The sequence below is a fragment of the Somniosus microcephalus genome, chromosome 1 (assembly GCF_052327205.1).
Source record: "Somniosus microcephalus isolate GS21.2 chromosome 1, FLI_Smic_1.0, whole genome shotgun sequence".
NCBI lineage: Eukaryota > Metazoa > Chordata > Chondrichthyes > Squaliformes > Somniosidae > Somniosus > Somniosus microcephalus.
This window is the reverse complement of record NC_140987.1, coordinates 329,567,324-329,581,146: the sequence shown is the minus strand read 5'-3', so window position 1 is coordinate 329,581,146 and position 13,823 is coordinate 329,567,324. Positions and strand designations below refer to the sequence as shown.

The 13,823-nt window shown below is 49.4% G+C and overlaps 1 protein-coding gene across 1 annotated transcript in view; it reads left to right on the top strand.

Annotated features, from left to right (window-relative positions):
* LOC147124903 (dedicator of cytokinesis protein 11-like) overlaps positions 1–13,823 on the top strand; it is a 458,563-nt gene that overhangs the window by 183,757 nt on the left and 260,983 nt on the right. Inside the window, exon 22 of the mRNA XM_085994653.1 lies at positions 6,252–6,338. Coding sequence (XP_085850779.1) covers positions 6,252–6,338 — 87 coding nt within the window. The remainder of the gene's footprint in view (positions 1–6,251; positions 6,339–13,823) is intronic.

The following is a 13,823-nucleotide window of genomic DNA, read 5'->3' as shown; positions in this document are numbered from 1 at the left end:
AGGCGCTGGGGCCTTTACGACCGCTTCAATTTTTTCAGGTGACTTATGCATCCCTTCTTCGTTAATGACATGGCCACAATATGATATTTGTTTCTGGAAAAATTCGCACTTGGGGCGATTTGCTCGTAGGCCCCGTTCTTTCAGCTTCGTGAGCGCCTGCTCCAAGTTGGCAAGGTGCTCGTCGTTTTCTCCTGTTACAAGGATGTCGTCTAGGTAGCATTGAGTCCCCGGAATCCCTTGCAGGACTTGCTCCATAGCTCTTTGCCAGATAGCCGGAGCGGATGCCACTCCGAAAACCAGTCGATTGTACTGGTACAGGCCTTTGTGTGTGTTTATCGTGAGATACTTTTTAGAGGCCTCCTCAACCTCCATCTGTAGATATGCCTGTGCCAAGTCAATTTTGGTGAAACGTTTCCCTCCGGATAGTGAGGCGAAAATATCTTCTATCCTCGGAAGAGGACACTGTACCGTGTGAAGAACTGGGTTTACAGTCACCTTGAAGTCCCCACAGATGCGAACTTTTCTCTGTTCTTCATATTTATCATTATTCAACGTTTTCTTCATGACCGGGACGATGGGTGTTGCCCACTCGCTCCAATCTACCTTGGATAACACGCCTGCTTTTTCCAAATTCTCCAGCTCTGCCTCGACGGCTGGACGAATTGCGTATGGCACCGGCCTTGCCTTAAAAAACTTGGGAATTGCCGCATCTTCCACTTTTATTGAGGCAGTGGTGCCTTTCAGGGTTCCTAGTTCCTGTTGAAACACTTCTTTGGCGTTAGCCAAGATGTCTTTTAATCATCCAGGTATGATGTCATCATCGTTTTTTTTCTTACTGGTCACCGTCAGTGCCTGAATGGAGTGCCAGTCTAAACTTATCTTTCTGATCCATTCACGTCCCAACAACAGTGGACCACCATCTTGCAGAACGTATAAATACAACTTCTGTATTTCCTTGCCGTTGTATACAACAGGCACCCTTATTTTCCCTCTGGGGTATACTTTCTGCCCCGTATGTGTCTTCAAGACAATGGATGTGTCTTTCAAAGGTATATGCGGAAATAGCCGCTCGTAACCCCGTCGACTCATGACGGTCAGAGCTGATCCTGTATCTAGCTCCATTTTGACTGGGGACCCCGCTATCGTGAGGGTAACCCAAATGGTCTGGTAATCTTCTTTGGCAATTACATTATGTAATTTGAGACAGCTTAGTCTCTTGTTTCCAGAGTCGCTATCGCTCTTCTGGTCTTCGGAGCTACTGTCCGTCATCATTTGTACCTTTCTGTACTTTTCCTTATTGACCTTTTTACTGTCAGCGGATTTCTTTCCAGATCTGTATACACGTGCAATGTGTCCCATCTTTCCGCATTGCCTGCATGCTTTGTCCTTGAACCAGCAGTCCTTCTGGTCATGGGTGGATCTGCCGCAGCGATAACATCTCTCGAAACCCCGTGTCATTTCATGGGTGCCGAAGTCCTGTGGCTTTTGCTGTATCTCTGCAGCTCCTCTTGCTGCTGCTTCGTATGATACAGCCACACTGAAAGCCTTGTCCAGTGTCAAATCTTTCTCAGAAAGTAGTCTTTTCTGTGTTCCTTCGCTTAGGAGACCGCAGACGAATTTGTCTCGTAGAGAATCTGCCAGTCCTGCCCCGAATTGGCAGTGCTTTGACAGCTTTCGTAATTCGGTGAGGTAATCAGCGTTACTTTCATTCTTGTGCTGATTCCTCCTGAAGAATTTGAATCATTCCGCTATCAGCAGCGGTGTTGGGTTTAAGTGCTCCTGTAAGGTATCAACAATCTCATTAAAATTCTTGTCCATCGGTTTGGCTGGAGTGATCAAGTTTCGTAACAGCCCGTATGTCCTTGCGCCCATCAGATTTAGAAGTACCGATGCCTTTTTATCATCCACTACCTCATTCGCCTTGCAATATACCTCCACTCTTTCCACATATGTGGTCCAATCTTCTATATCACTATCGAAAGCAGTATTATTGCCAGTCTTCGGCATCTTGAAAATCTAAAATGGCGCTTCCGCGCTTTTCTTTCTTCCCCGCCGAGTTAAGATGGTGCCTCCCGCGCTTTTCCGCCGCTGCCGCTGCTGCCAACGCTGTTCTCCGCGGTTCCCGTTGCGACCTGCAGCTTTTCGCGGTATTTCTATTTTTTTAATATATCGCTTTAATATTCTCTCTGTAATTGAAGAACCGTTCCCGTCGTGGAGCGGACCCACTGGGACTTTCCCCTCCCTCTGCTCGGTCCGAACACCGGCCGCGCCCTGAGTGCTCCACCCTCTCTCTTTGCTTCTGCTTCCCGACTCGCTGCCCGGCCCCGTTGCAGAGCCACCCGATCGAGCTGTAGCCCGCCGCAGCCCAGGAAGGATCAGTGCACTACCTGCCACCAGCCCGTTTAGCTGGGGAAACCACAGACTGGAGACCAAGCATGGCCCTCATTTTCGAGTTTCTTCGAGTTATTTATTTTTTTCTTGCTTCTGGCTTCGACCTTCGTCTGAGGAATCGATCCCCTTGAGGTGCTGCCGAATTGCAGGTAAGTTCGTTTCTAACTCGTCGCCACTGTTAGATCCGTGTGTTAATGGAGACACGGAATGCAGGAGTTGATTTAACAAGTGTTTACTGAACAAAGACTGGAGGTGAACTAACAACACAAGACGCTACACAGGCTTATATACCCCCCCCCCCCCCCCCCCCCCCCCCCCCCCCCCCCGAGTGGTCACTACTGGTACTACAATATACAGGGGCTTCAAAAACATAGTTCCTCTTAAGGTACATACACTACATCAATCATCATAGACAGTTTTATGTGCTTCTTGTATGGAGCCAGCTGCTGAACCACGAGTAGGGCCTGTTGCATCTGCTGGTTCAGTCAGGATCCATCTGTGGTGCTGTTGGTTTTGCTGGTCAGGACAGGAATGAAATATCTCCTTGCAGTGAGATGCCCTGAAGGTTAAAGCAGGCATGCTCTTTTTCTGCTGGTGTGTCACTCGGCTAAATAATGGCATTTTGTTTTTGTCCTGCTCGCTCATTCTGTTGTTCCTCTCCCATTCCGAACAGGATGACTCCTGCTCGGGGGTTAGGTCCTGCAGTGTGGTTGTCCCCCATATCCTTGCTCAAGGGTCCATTATTCATGTGTGGTCATGGCCAGTGAGTGTCTTCTGAGAATTTCCCCATTGAGGGAGGGGCGTAGGCACCTTGGCCGGATTAGCTCATGGGCCTATGGGACCTGTGCCCAGGTGCCGATCCAAATATGGGGCCCCATTAAAACTCACCATAATGAAGCAAAACTAAATATAACCACTGGACCATTTTCATTGAAGCATTGTATATTGTGGTATGATTTGCTTTATTACCAACTAGCTGGAGTGCCCGGCGGTGCCGAGGGTTTTTTGAGGGCATGTTGTTGTTGGAAGAGAGAGAGAGAGAGAGACTGGGGGGAGAAGAGAGAGACTGGGGGGAGAAGAGAGCGACTGGGGGGAAGAGGGGGAGAGAGCGACTGGGGGGGAAGAGAGAGACTGGGGGGGGAGGAGAGCGACTTGGGGGGAGAGAGCGACTGGGGGGGAAGAGAGAGACTGGGGGGGAGAGAGCGACTGGGGGGAAGAGAGAGGGGGGAGGGAGAGAGAGAGAGACAGAGAGAGACTGGGGGGAGAAGAGAGAGATGGGGGGGAAGAGAGAGAGAGAGACTGCTGGATTTAGTTCAGGATTAGCCTGGAGAGAGAGGGGGGGAAGGAGCGCCTCAGGCCTGGCCTGATGGACCCCTGCGAAGGAAGGAAGGAAGAAGGCGAGCTCTCCCTCCCCCTCACTCTTTCTCTCTCTCTCCCTCTCCCTGCTTTACTCTCTCGCCCTCTCCTCTCCCTCTCTGCCCCTCTCCCTCCCTCCCCCTCTCCTCTCCCTCCCTCCCCCTCTCCTCTCCCTCCCTCCCCCTCTCCTCTCCCTCCCTCCCCCTCTCCTCACCCTCCCTACCCCTCTCCTCTCCCTCCCCCTGTCTCCCTCCCCCTGTCTCCCTCCCCCTGTCTCCCTCCCCCTGTCTCCCTCCCCCTGTCTCCCTCCCCCTGTCTCCCTCCCCCTGTCTCCCTCCCCCTGTCTCCCTCCCCCTGTCTCCCTCCCCCTCCCCCTCCCTCCCCCCCCCTCTCCCTCCCCCTCTCCCTCCCTCCCCCTCTCTCTCCCTCCCCTCTCGTCTCCCTCCCTTCTCTCCCTCCTTCTCTCTCTCCCTCCTTCTCTCTCTCCCTCCCTCCTCTCCTCTCCCTCCTTCCCTCCCTCCCTCTCCCTCTCCTCTCCCTCCCTCCCCCTCTCCTCTCCCTCCCTCCCCCTCTCCTCTCCCTCCCTCTCTCCTCTCCCTCCCTCCCCCTCTCCTCTCCCTCCCCCTCCCCCTCTCCTCTCCCTCCCCCTCTCCTCTCCCTCCCCCTCTCCTCTCCCTCCCCCTCTCCTCTCCCTCCCCCTCCCTCCCCCTCTCTCTCTCTCCTTTCCTCCGAGCCCGGACGCGGTGAGCCGAAGCCCTCTTGTGCGGATCAGGGCCGGCCGGTGCGGGGCTGAGCACGTGAGGCCCAGCCCGACTCTCAGGTCCCGCTCCGGGCCACCGCCAACGTTCACGCGCTCGCTGTCTCCCGCCCCGCCAGCCTTTACCAAGATGGCGACGATGGCTACGCCCGGCTCAGTCCCGCCGCGCCAGCCTTGACCAAGATGGCGGTGATCGCGGGCCGCTGGTTTGGAATTGGGCCCAGCGGGACGGGCGGTGCCTAGCTCGGGCGTGGCTGGCGAGGAGAGTTCGAGGCCTGAGGCCTGCAGGCAGCTCATCCACCGCCGAGGGGGGGAAAGCCCGAGTCCTCTTTGCAAAAGGATTTTTTTTTCTTTTAAAACCAACTTTTTTTTTGCTGGACATCTATATTTCAAAATAAACACACAGAAAGTGGGGAAAAAAAATCAATAGTTAGGAATCAAGATGGCAGCCACTCACCTCAGCTCAGAAGGATTAGGCCCGCCCACACACGCAATGAAACGCCCCCCGTGACGCACCGATTGGTCAACCATCAGGTTAATCCCCTGTACGATTGGTCAACCATCACGTCACTCAACGCTAATGAGCGGAATTTTGCCATTTTTTGAACCTTTTTTGTATACTGTCCAAACAATTTTTGTCTGACCAAAAAGTAAATACGCCTATTAGACTCCCCTAATAAGCTTTCTTTTGATATAACATATGTGTAGGTACGCTCTATAACTTTTGATTGTACAGACAGACAGACAAACTCTTTTATATATAAGATGTGTAAGTATTCTATGGGCCAATTTCTTCATGAATTTTACTACACAGTCTTATAATGGATCGGAGATGGGGGTGGCGGTGCAAAGGGACCACTTAATGTCCTTAGTGCCCAGATACCCAAAATTCATATACCAGCTCTGGTGGGCATCATAGGCTAGCCTCATCGTGTTCACACTTACTGCCGGGGTTACTGGGTAATGACCATGAGCGGGAACCCACGTGATTTTTTTTCCTGCCAATTCCCTGACCCAGGAGGACTGTAGCGATTTGTAACACCTCGACTCTCACTGCAGCTGAATGGGCCACAGACGGGATCAAACCTGGCACTGTCCTGCTCTGCGTAATTAATATGCTCACTGGATTATCTCCCTGAGCCATTGCAGAGCTAAACTATGGTCTTAGAATAAGTTTTCTTTGGAGAGATCTTGGTCCTGGAATAAGTTTTCTTCGGATATTTCTAGATGCTAAGAGCTCTCCAATGTAAACTTACAGCAGTACAGAATGTGATAGTATTTGTTAAACTTTTGTTGCTCTTGTCATTGTGGACTTGGCTCAGTTGGTGGTATTCTGACCTGTGAGTTTGAAGGTCGTGGGTTCAATTCCGACTCTAGGGCTTGAGCATGTAATCTCCAGTGCAGTACCGAGGGAGTGTTGCATCGTCTTTCATATGAGACTTTAAACAGGGCCCCCTTTGCCTCTTTAGAGAGGTACTAAATGATCCCATGGCACTGTTTGAACAGCAAAGGCTCTTTCCCACTGTCCTGGCCAACATTCCACCCTCAATCAACACCATCAAAAGCAAATTACCTGATCATTCATCTCACTGCTGGTTGTGGGACCATCTCTGTGCAAAATGGCTGCCATACCTGGATAGCAACAGTACCTGCGCTCCAAACTAGTTCATTGTACGTGAAGCATTTAGGAATGTTCTGAGATGCTATATAAATGCTGATCTCTTTAATTTTTTCTTGAATTCTGCAGCACGCGATTCCTGACATGAAATGGGTAGATGGAGGGAAACCCTTACTGAAAGTTAAAAATCATTTGGTTTCCACGATTTACACTGAGGTAAGTATCTCCAATGTTAAGGTATGGTTCAATTTTACAGATCTGTATGTAAAGGTAAAGGTTATTGGGGAGGATATGTTGAGGATTATGTCTTGTGTTCAATTCTGGGCACCACACTTTAGGAAGAATGTCAAGGCCTTGGAGAGGGTGCAGAGGAGATCACAATGGTACCAGGGATGAGGGACTTCAATTATGTGGAGAGACTAGAGAAATTGGGATTGCTCTCCTTAGAGCAGAGAAGCTTAATGGGTATTTTAATTGAGGTGTTCAAAATTTATGAAGGGTTTTAATAGAGAAGATAGGGAGAAACTGTTTCCACTTGCAGGAGGGTTGATAACCAGAGGACACAGATGTAAGTTACTTGACCAAAGAACCAGAGGGCAGATGAGGAGAAATCTTTTCACGCAGCGAGTTGTTGTGATCTGGGATACACTGCCTGAAAGGGTGGTGAAAGCAGATTCAATAGTTACATTCAAAAGGGAATTGGATAATTAGTTGAAAAGGAAACATTTTCAGAGATACTGGGAAAGAGCGGAGGAGTGGGACTATTTGGATAGCTCTTTCAAAGAGCTGGCACAGATATGATGGGCCAAATGACCACCTCCTATGTTATATGATTCTGTGATTCTGTATGATGAGCTGGGTTTCTGCCTATTCCTCTTTTGAGTGATGTACAGATATTTTCCTAGAATCTTTTCACTCAGCAGATAGGTTCAGGACTCATTGTTCTGGAGGAAATGGCTGATAGCACTGGAGATGCAAACCCAATTCAATGGGTGGTGAGGTGTCTATTAGATACTGAATAAAACTGACTTAGAAGGAATTTCTAAAGGTTTAAGGCAGGAGTCTTTTAATTCATGTCTGTGAAATTCCAGTAGTTTATAAACCATATACAGTACAAACAAAACTATAAGTTTTCAATAAATGTAAGTACTGAAAGCACAGTCCCTTTCTTTGATGTCAATGGCCTCCTTACCTAAGGAAAGACATACTTGTCTTAGAGGGAGTGCAGCAAAGGTTCACTAGACTAGTTCCTGGGATGAGGGGATTGCCCTATGAGAGATTGAGTAGACTAGGCCTATATTCCTTAGAATTTAGAAGAATGAGAGGTGATCTAAATGAAACATGTAAAATTATTAAGGTGCTTGACAGGGTTAATGCTGGGAAAATCTTTCCCCTGGCTGGCGAATCTAGAACACAGGGGTCACAGTCTCAGAATAAAGGGTCAGCCATTTAGGACTGAGATGAAGAGAAATTTCTTCACTCAAATGGTTGTGAATCTTTGGAATTCTCTACCACAGAGAACTATGGATAGAGTCATAGAGTTATACAGCACAGAAAGAGGCCCTTCGGCCCATCATGCCCGCGCCGGCCATCAGGCCCTATCTATTCTAATCCCATTTTCCAGCACTTGGTCCGTAGCCTTGTATGCTATGGTGTTTCAAGTGATCATCTAAAGGCTTCTTGAATGTTGTGAGGGTTCCTGCCTCTACCACCCTTTCAGGCAGTGAGTTCCAGATTCCAACCACCCTCTGGGTGAAAAAGTTTTTCCTCAAATCCCCTCTAAACCTCCTGCCCCTTACCTTGAAACTATGCCCCCTGGTTATTGACCCCTCTACTAAGGGGAAAAGTTCCTTTCTATCTGCCCTATCTATGCCCCTCATAATTTTGTACATCTCAATCAGGTCCCCCCTCAGCTTTCTCTGCTCCAAGGAAAACAACCGCAACCTGTCCAGTCTCTCTTCATAGCTGAAACGCTCCAGCCCAGGTAACATCCTGGTGAATCTCCTCTGCACCCTCCAATGCAATCACATCCTTCCTATTGTGTGGCGACCAGAACTGCACACAGTATTCCAGCTGTGGCCTAACTAGCGTTTTGTGCAGCTCCATCATAACCTCCCTGCTGTTATATTCTATGCCTCGGCTAATGAAGGCAAGTATCCCATATGCCTTCTTAACCAGCTTATCTACCTGTCCTGCTGCCTTCAGGGATCTATGTACATGCACACCAAGGTCCCGCTGATCCTCTGTCTTTCCTAGGGTTCTACCATTCATTGTGTATTCCCTTGTCTTGTTAGTCCTCCCAAAATGCATCACCTCACACTTTTCAGGGTTAAATTCCATTTGCCACTGTTCTGCCCATCTGACCAACCCGTCTATATCGTCCTGTAGCCTGAGGCTTCCCTCCTCACTATTTACCACTCCACCAATTTTTGTATCATCTGTGAACTTGCTGATCATACCTCCTACATTCATATCTAAATCATTAATGTACACTACAAACAGCAAGTGACCCATCACCGATCCCTGCGGTACATCACTGGACACAGGCTTCCAGTCACTTAAATGCTCAGTCGTTGAGTATATTCAAGACCGAGGTCGATAAATTTTTGGGAACAAAGGGAATTGAGGGATATGGGGATAGTGCGGGAAAGTGGAGTTAAGGTAGAAGATCAGCCATGATCTTGTTGAATGGCGGAGCAGGCTCAAAGGGCCAAATGGCCTATTCCAGTTCCTATTTCTTATGTTTTTATGTTCTTGTATATATATGTTGTGTTTGCTAATGTGCAGTGCAGTTCTTTTGATCGTTCTTTGCGCTGAATGACACTCAGTACCACTGGAACCCTTGCTTGCCATCCTCTCTTCCTTCTTTTATTGTCATGCCTGATGGAGAGCATATAGACCAAGGTTGGAATACTTTGGTACTGGAATCCTATCAGTGGTGAGAAGACTTGAGAAGATCTTGTGGCTCTTCCCCACACTGCCTGTAGGCCCTGAATGTCTCCCTTGTGTATGGGCTCCCAGAACTGTGTAGTCTGACCATAGCATTGTGCGGTTTGAGCATTGCCTTCTTTTGACTTGCCTGTTCCCATCTCTTGTGTTTTGACATACATTGACCAAAGCCAAGGCTGCCCATATGTCCCTCCTCAGTCTAATCCATTCAGGCCTAGCACACCACTTTATAGTAAGGAGAATGGAGCAGGGGGAAGAGACACCAAGATCATGGTCTGGCCAAAGTGGACTGGGAGCAGCTGCTTATAGGAAAATCCACATCAAAACAATGGGAGACTTTCAGAAGGGAAATTGAGAGAGTACAACGCCAACATGTTCCTGTAAAGGTCAAGGGTGGGACCAACAAGCAAAGGGAACCTTGGATGACAAGGGATATACAAAAATCCATTAGAAATAAAAGGGGGGCTTTTGGCAGTTACAAAAGACTAAAGACGGAGGAAGCCCTAGAGGAGTATAAAAAGTGCAGGGGCATACTTAAAAAAGAAATTAGGAGGGCGAGGAGGGGCCATGAAATAACACTGACGAGCAAAATAAAGGAAAATCCTAAGATGTTTTATAAGTATATTAAGGGCAAGAGGATAACCAGGGAAAGGGTAGGGCCCATTAGGGACCAAAGTGGCAATCTGTGTGTAGAGCCAGAGGATGTAGGCGGGGTTTTAAATGAATTTTTTGCATCTGTGTTCACTATGGAGAAAGACGATGCAGACATAGAAATCGGGCAAGGGGACTGTGACATACTTGAACATATTAGCATCGAGAGGGAGGAGGTGCTAGCGGTTTTAGCAGGCCAAAAAGTGGATAAATCCCCAGGCCCGGACGAGATGTATCCCAGGCTGCTGTGGGAGGCAAAGGAGGAGATTGCAGGGGCTCTGACACTAATTTTCAGAACCTCTCTGGCCACAGGGGATGTACCAGAGGACTGGAGAACAGCTAACGTAGTACCATTATTCAAGAAGGGTAGCAGGGATAAACCAGGGAATTACAGGCCAGTGAGTCTAACATCTGTGGTGGGGAAATTATTGGAAAAAATTCTGAGGGACAAAATTAATCTCCACTTGGAGAGGCAAGGATTAATCGGGGATAGTCAGCATGGCTTTGTCAAGGGTAAATCATGTCTGACAAATCTGATCGAATTTTTCGAGGGGGTGACTAGTGGGGTGGATGAGGGAAATGCTGTGGATGTGGTTTACATGGACTTCAGTAAAGCTTTTGACACAGTCCCGCATAGGGGACTGGTTAAGAAGGTAAGAGCCCATGGGATCCAGGGTGCCTTGGCGCGTTGGATCCTAAACTGGCTGAGTGGCAGGAGGCAGAGGGTGATGGTTGAAGGTTGCTTTTGTGACTGGAAGCCTGTGTCCAGTGGGGTACCTCAGGGATCGGTGCTGGGTCCCTTGTTGTTCGTGATCTACATAAATGATTTGGATGAGAATGTAAAAGGTATGATCAGTAAGTTCGCAGATGACACGAAAATTGGTGGGGTGGTAAATTGCGAGGAGGAAAGCCTCCGGCTACAGGACGATATAAACGGGTTGGTCAGATGGGCAGAAAAGTGGCAAATGGAATTTAACCCTAAAAAGTGCGAGGTGATGCATTTTGGACGGACAAATAAGGCAAGGGAATACACAATGAGTGGTAGGACCCTAGGAAGTACAGAGGGTCAGAGGGACCTTGGTGTACATGTACATAGATCCCTGAAGGCAGCGGAGCAGGTAGATAAGGTGGTTAAAAAGGCATATGGGATACTTGCCTTCATTAGCCGAGGCATAGAATATAAGAGCAGGGAGGTTATGATGGAGCTGTACAAAACGCTGGTGAGGCCACAGCTGGAGTACTGTGTGCAGTTCTGGTCGCCTCACTATAGGAAGGATGTGATTGCTTTGGAGAGGGTGCAGAGAAGATTCACCAGGATGTTACCTGGGATGGAGCGCCTCAGCTATGAAGAGAGGCTGGACAGGCTGGGGTTGTTTTCCTTGGAGCAGAGAAGGCTGAGGGGGGACCTGATTGAGGTGTACAAAATGATGAGGGGCATAGATAGGGTAGATAAAGAGGAACTTTTCCCCTTAGTGGGGGGGTCAATAACAAGGGGGCATAGATTCAGGGTAAGGGGCAGGAGATTTAGAGGGGATTTGAGGAGGAACTTTTTCACCCAGAGGGTGGTTGGAATGTGGAACTCAATGCCTGAAAGGGTGGTAGAGGCAGGAACCCTCACAACATTCAAGAAGCATTTGGATGAGCACTTGAAATGCCATTGCATACAAGGCTATGGACCAAATGCTGGAAAATGGGATTAGACTGGACAGGGATGGATGGGCGGCGCAGACACAATGGGCCGAAGGGCCTCTGTCTGTGCTGTAAAACTCTATGACTCTATGATCATGTGGAAAAGTAGTTTAGTTTACAGCACAAGCCACAGGATGCACTGTTCATCAAACATGCACTTTCCTACCTGCTTTGTCAGGGTCCATTTTGCATCAGTGTAATTATGGTATTTTTTGTGATGTCCTGTCATATACATATTAACATATGAAAATGACAGTCAGGAAAAGACCAGCTGGTCCATGAAGCCTGCCCCACACTCATGATGCCTGGAACATCAGGAATAGACACTTCCAACTACCCCCCCCCCTGCCCCGCAGCCACGTAATCGCCTGGGAGAGGCAGAAAAACCCTGGGCCAATAAGGGAAAAAATACTCTGGAAAATTCCCCTCAGGCGATGGGAACCAGTCCAGGAGATCACATGGACCAAGTGTTGTCTATAAAGACACTGACCTTCCATATGATGCGATCTCTGCCCCAGTCAGGAACCGGCCCAGCTCCCCCTTGAAGACATGCAGAGAGTCGACACCCACCACACCAGCCGGAGCCTCACTATTGTCTGGGGAAAGAAGAACCGCCGAATATCCAGTCTATTCCTACTCTTACATAAACTCGTGTCCCCTGGTCCTCCCCAATCTGTTAAACTGGAATAACCTATCAATAAGGACATTATCCAGCCCTTTAATTATCTTATACAACAACTTGTATTTATATAGCGCCTTTAACGCAGTAAATTGTCCCAAGGCGCTGCACAGGAGTATTTTAAGACAAAGGGGGAAAAATTCAGTATCGCCCCGTTTGGGGCGCCATTATTGGCCGTGCGCAAAGTTTAGCGCCTGGCACTAATTATCGCCTCCGACGACAAATTTGGCTTTTATCGCCCCTGGAGGTGATTGGAGCGATAAATCAGGCGCTTCACACCTGTCTTAAGGTGCAAAGGCTGAGCAGCGAGGCGCTAACTCAGAGCGCTGGCGAAGCAAGGAAGGGCAAATTAAAATGAACCTGCAAAGTGCTGCTCAGTACTCAAAACTCCTTCACAGCGTTGAATCTCTCCAGAAATCTCTCTCTCTCAGAATGCGTGGTGCAAAAATGTCACCAACAAAAAAAGGCAGGAAGCGGTCGCCTTTAAATAGCGCTCCCCCAGTCCCTTTCTGACTCCAAAACACTCCCCTCAACCTGCCGTTGCTAGTGGCAGGCGGTAAGGCAGGGGGCGCCACTCAATATCCGGTCCCGGGCGCTACCCGGGGCGTTGCTCCGCGCGGAGGGGTTTCCTGTACGGGCTGCTCCTGCACACTTTCCACTTTGCCATCTTCGTCTGCCGTCCGGACACGCCTTGGCGTGGTGTGTTGCCGACCGGCGGAGGCGGAGGTCCCCAATGGAGGGCTCTCTACGGGGGAGTCCTCCCTTGTTCCATCGGGGACTTGGCCTGGAGGGTGTTGCACGGAGCAGTCCCGTGCAATATGGTTTTAAGTAGGTTCACGGACTCCCAGGCCGCCTGCATTTTTTGCGGCCTGGAGGAGTCCGTGTTTCACGTTTATGTCGAGTGTGAGAGGTTGCAGCCCCTCTTTCACTACTTGAAGGGGCTGCTCCTCGATTTTTGGTTGCACTTCAGTCCCACGCTCTTGATCTACGGTCATCCGGTGCGGAGGGGAGCGGGCAGGTTGGAGGACCCCCTTGTAGGCCTGCTCCTGGGCCTGGCTAAAAGAGCCATCAATTGGTCCAGGCAGCGGGCGGTCGAGGGGGTCATCCGGCCGGATTGCCTGCCTCTCTTCCGCAGCCATGTTCGCGCCCGGGTGGCCCTGGAGATGGAGCACGCGGTGTCCGCCGGCACGCTTGAGTATTTCCGCGACCGGTGGGCGCCGCGGGGAGTGGAGTGCATCATCAACCCGGAAAACCAAATTTTAATTTGATTTGTTAAGTTTTAGTTGAACTTTTGTTAATTTACAGTCCCAATTTGTTTTTTGTTTTTTTGGGTCCCAACAAAAGAGTACCCGGGGCGTTGCGCACTCAACTGACGTCACGATCTGCCGGCACAGGAGATCGTGGCGGTAGTGTTTATCGCCGCCGCAAAATGTCTAGTTAATTTCGTGAGCGGCGCAACTATCGCCGCGCCCGGGCGCTAGTTGCTTTGCGCCCCATTAGCGCCCTCTTAAGGCGCTAACGGGAGGTGTAAACAACTGAATTTCCCCCCCTTTTTAAAGAATTTGACACTGATCCACATGAGGATAACTTAGGAAAGGTGACCAAAAGCTTGGTCAAAGAGGTACGTTTTAAGGAGCGTCTTAAAGGAGGAAAGAGAGGTTTAGGCAGGTAATTCCAGAGCTTTGGGCCTAGGCAACCGAAGGCACAGCCACCAAAGGTTGAGCAATTATAAT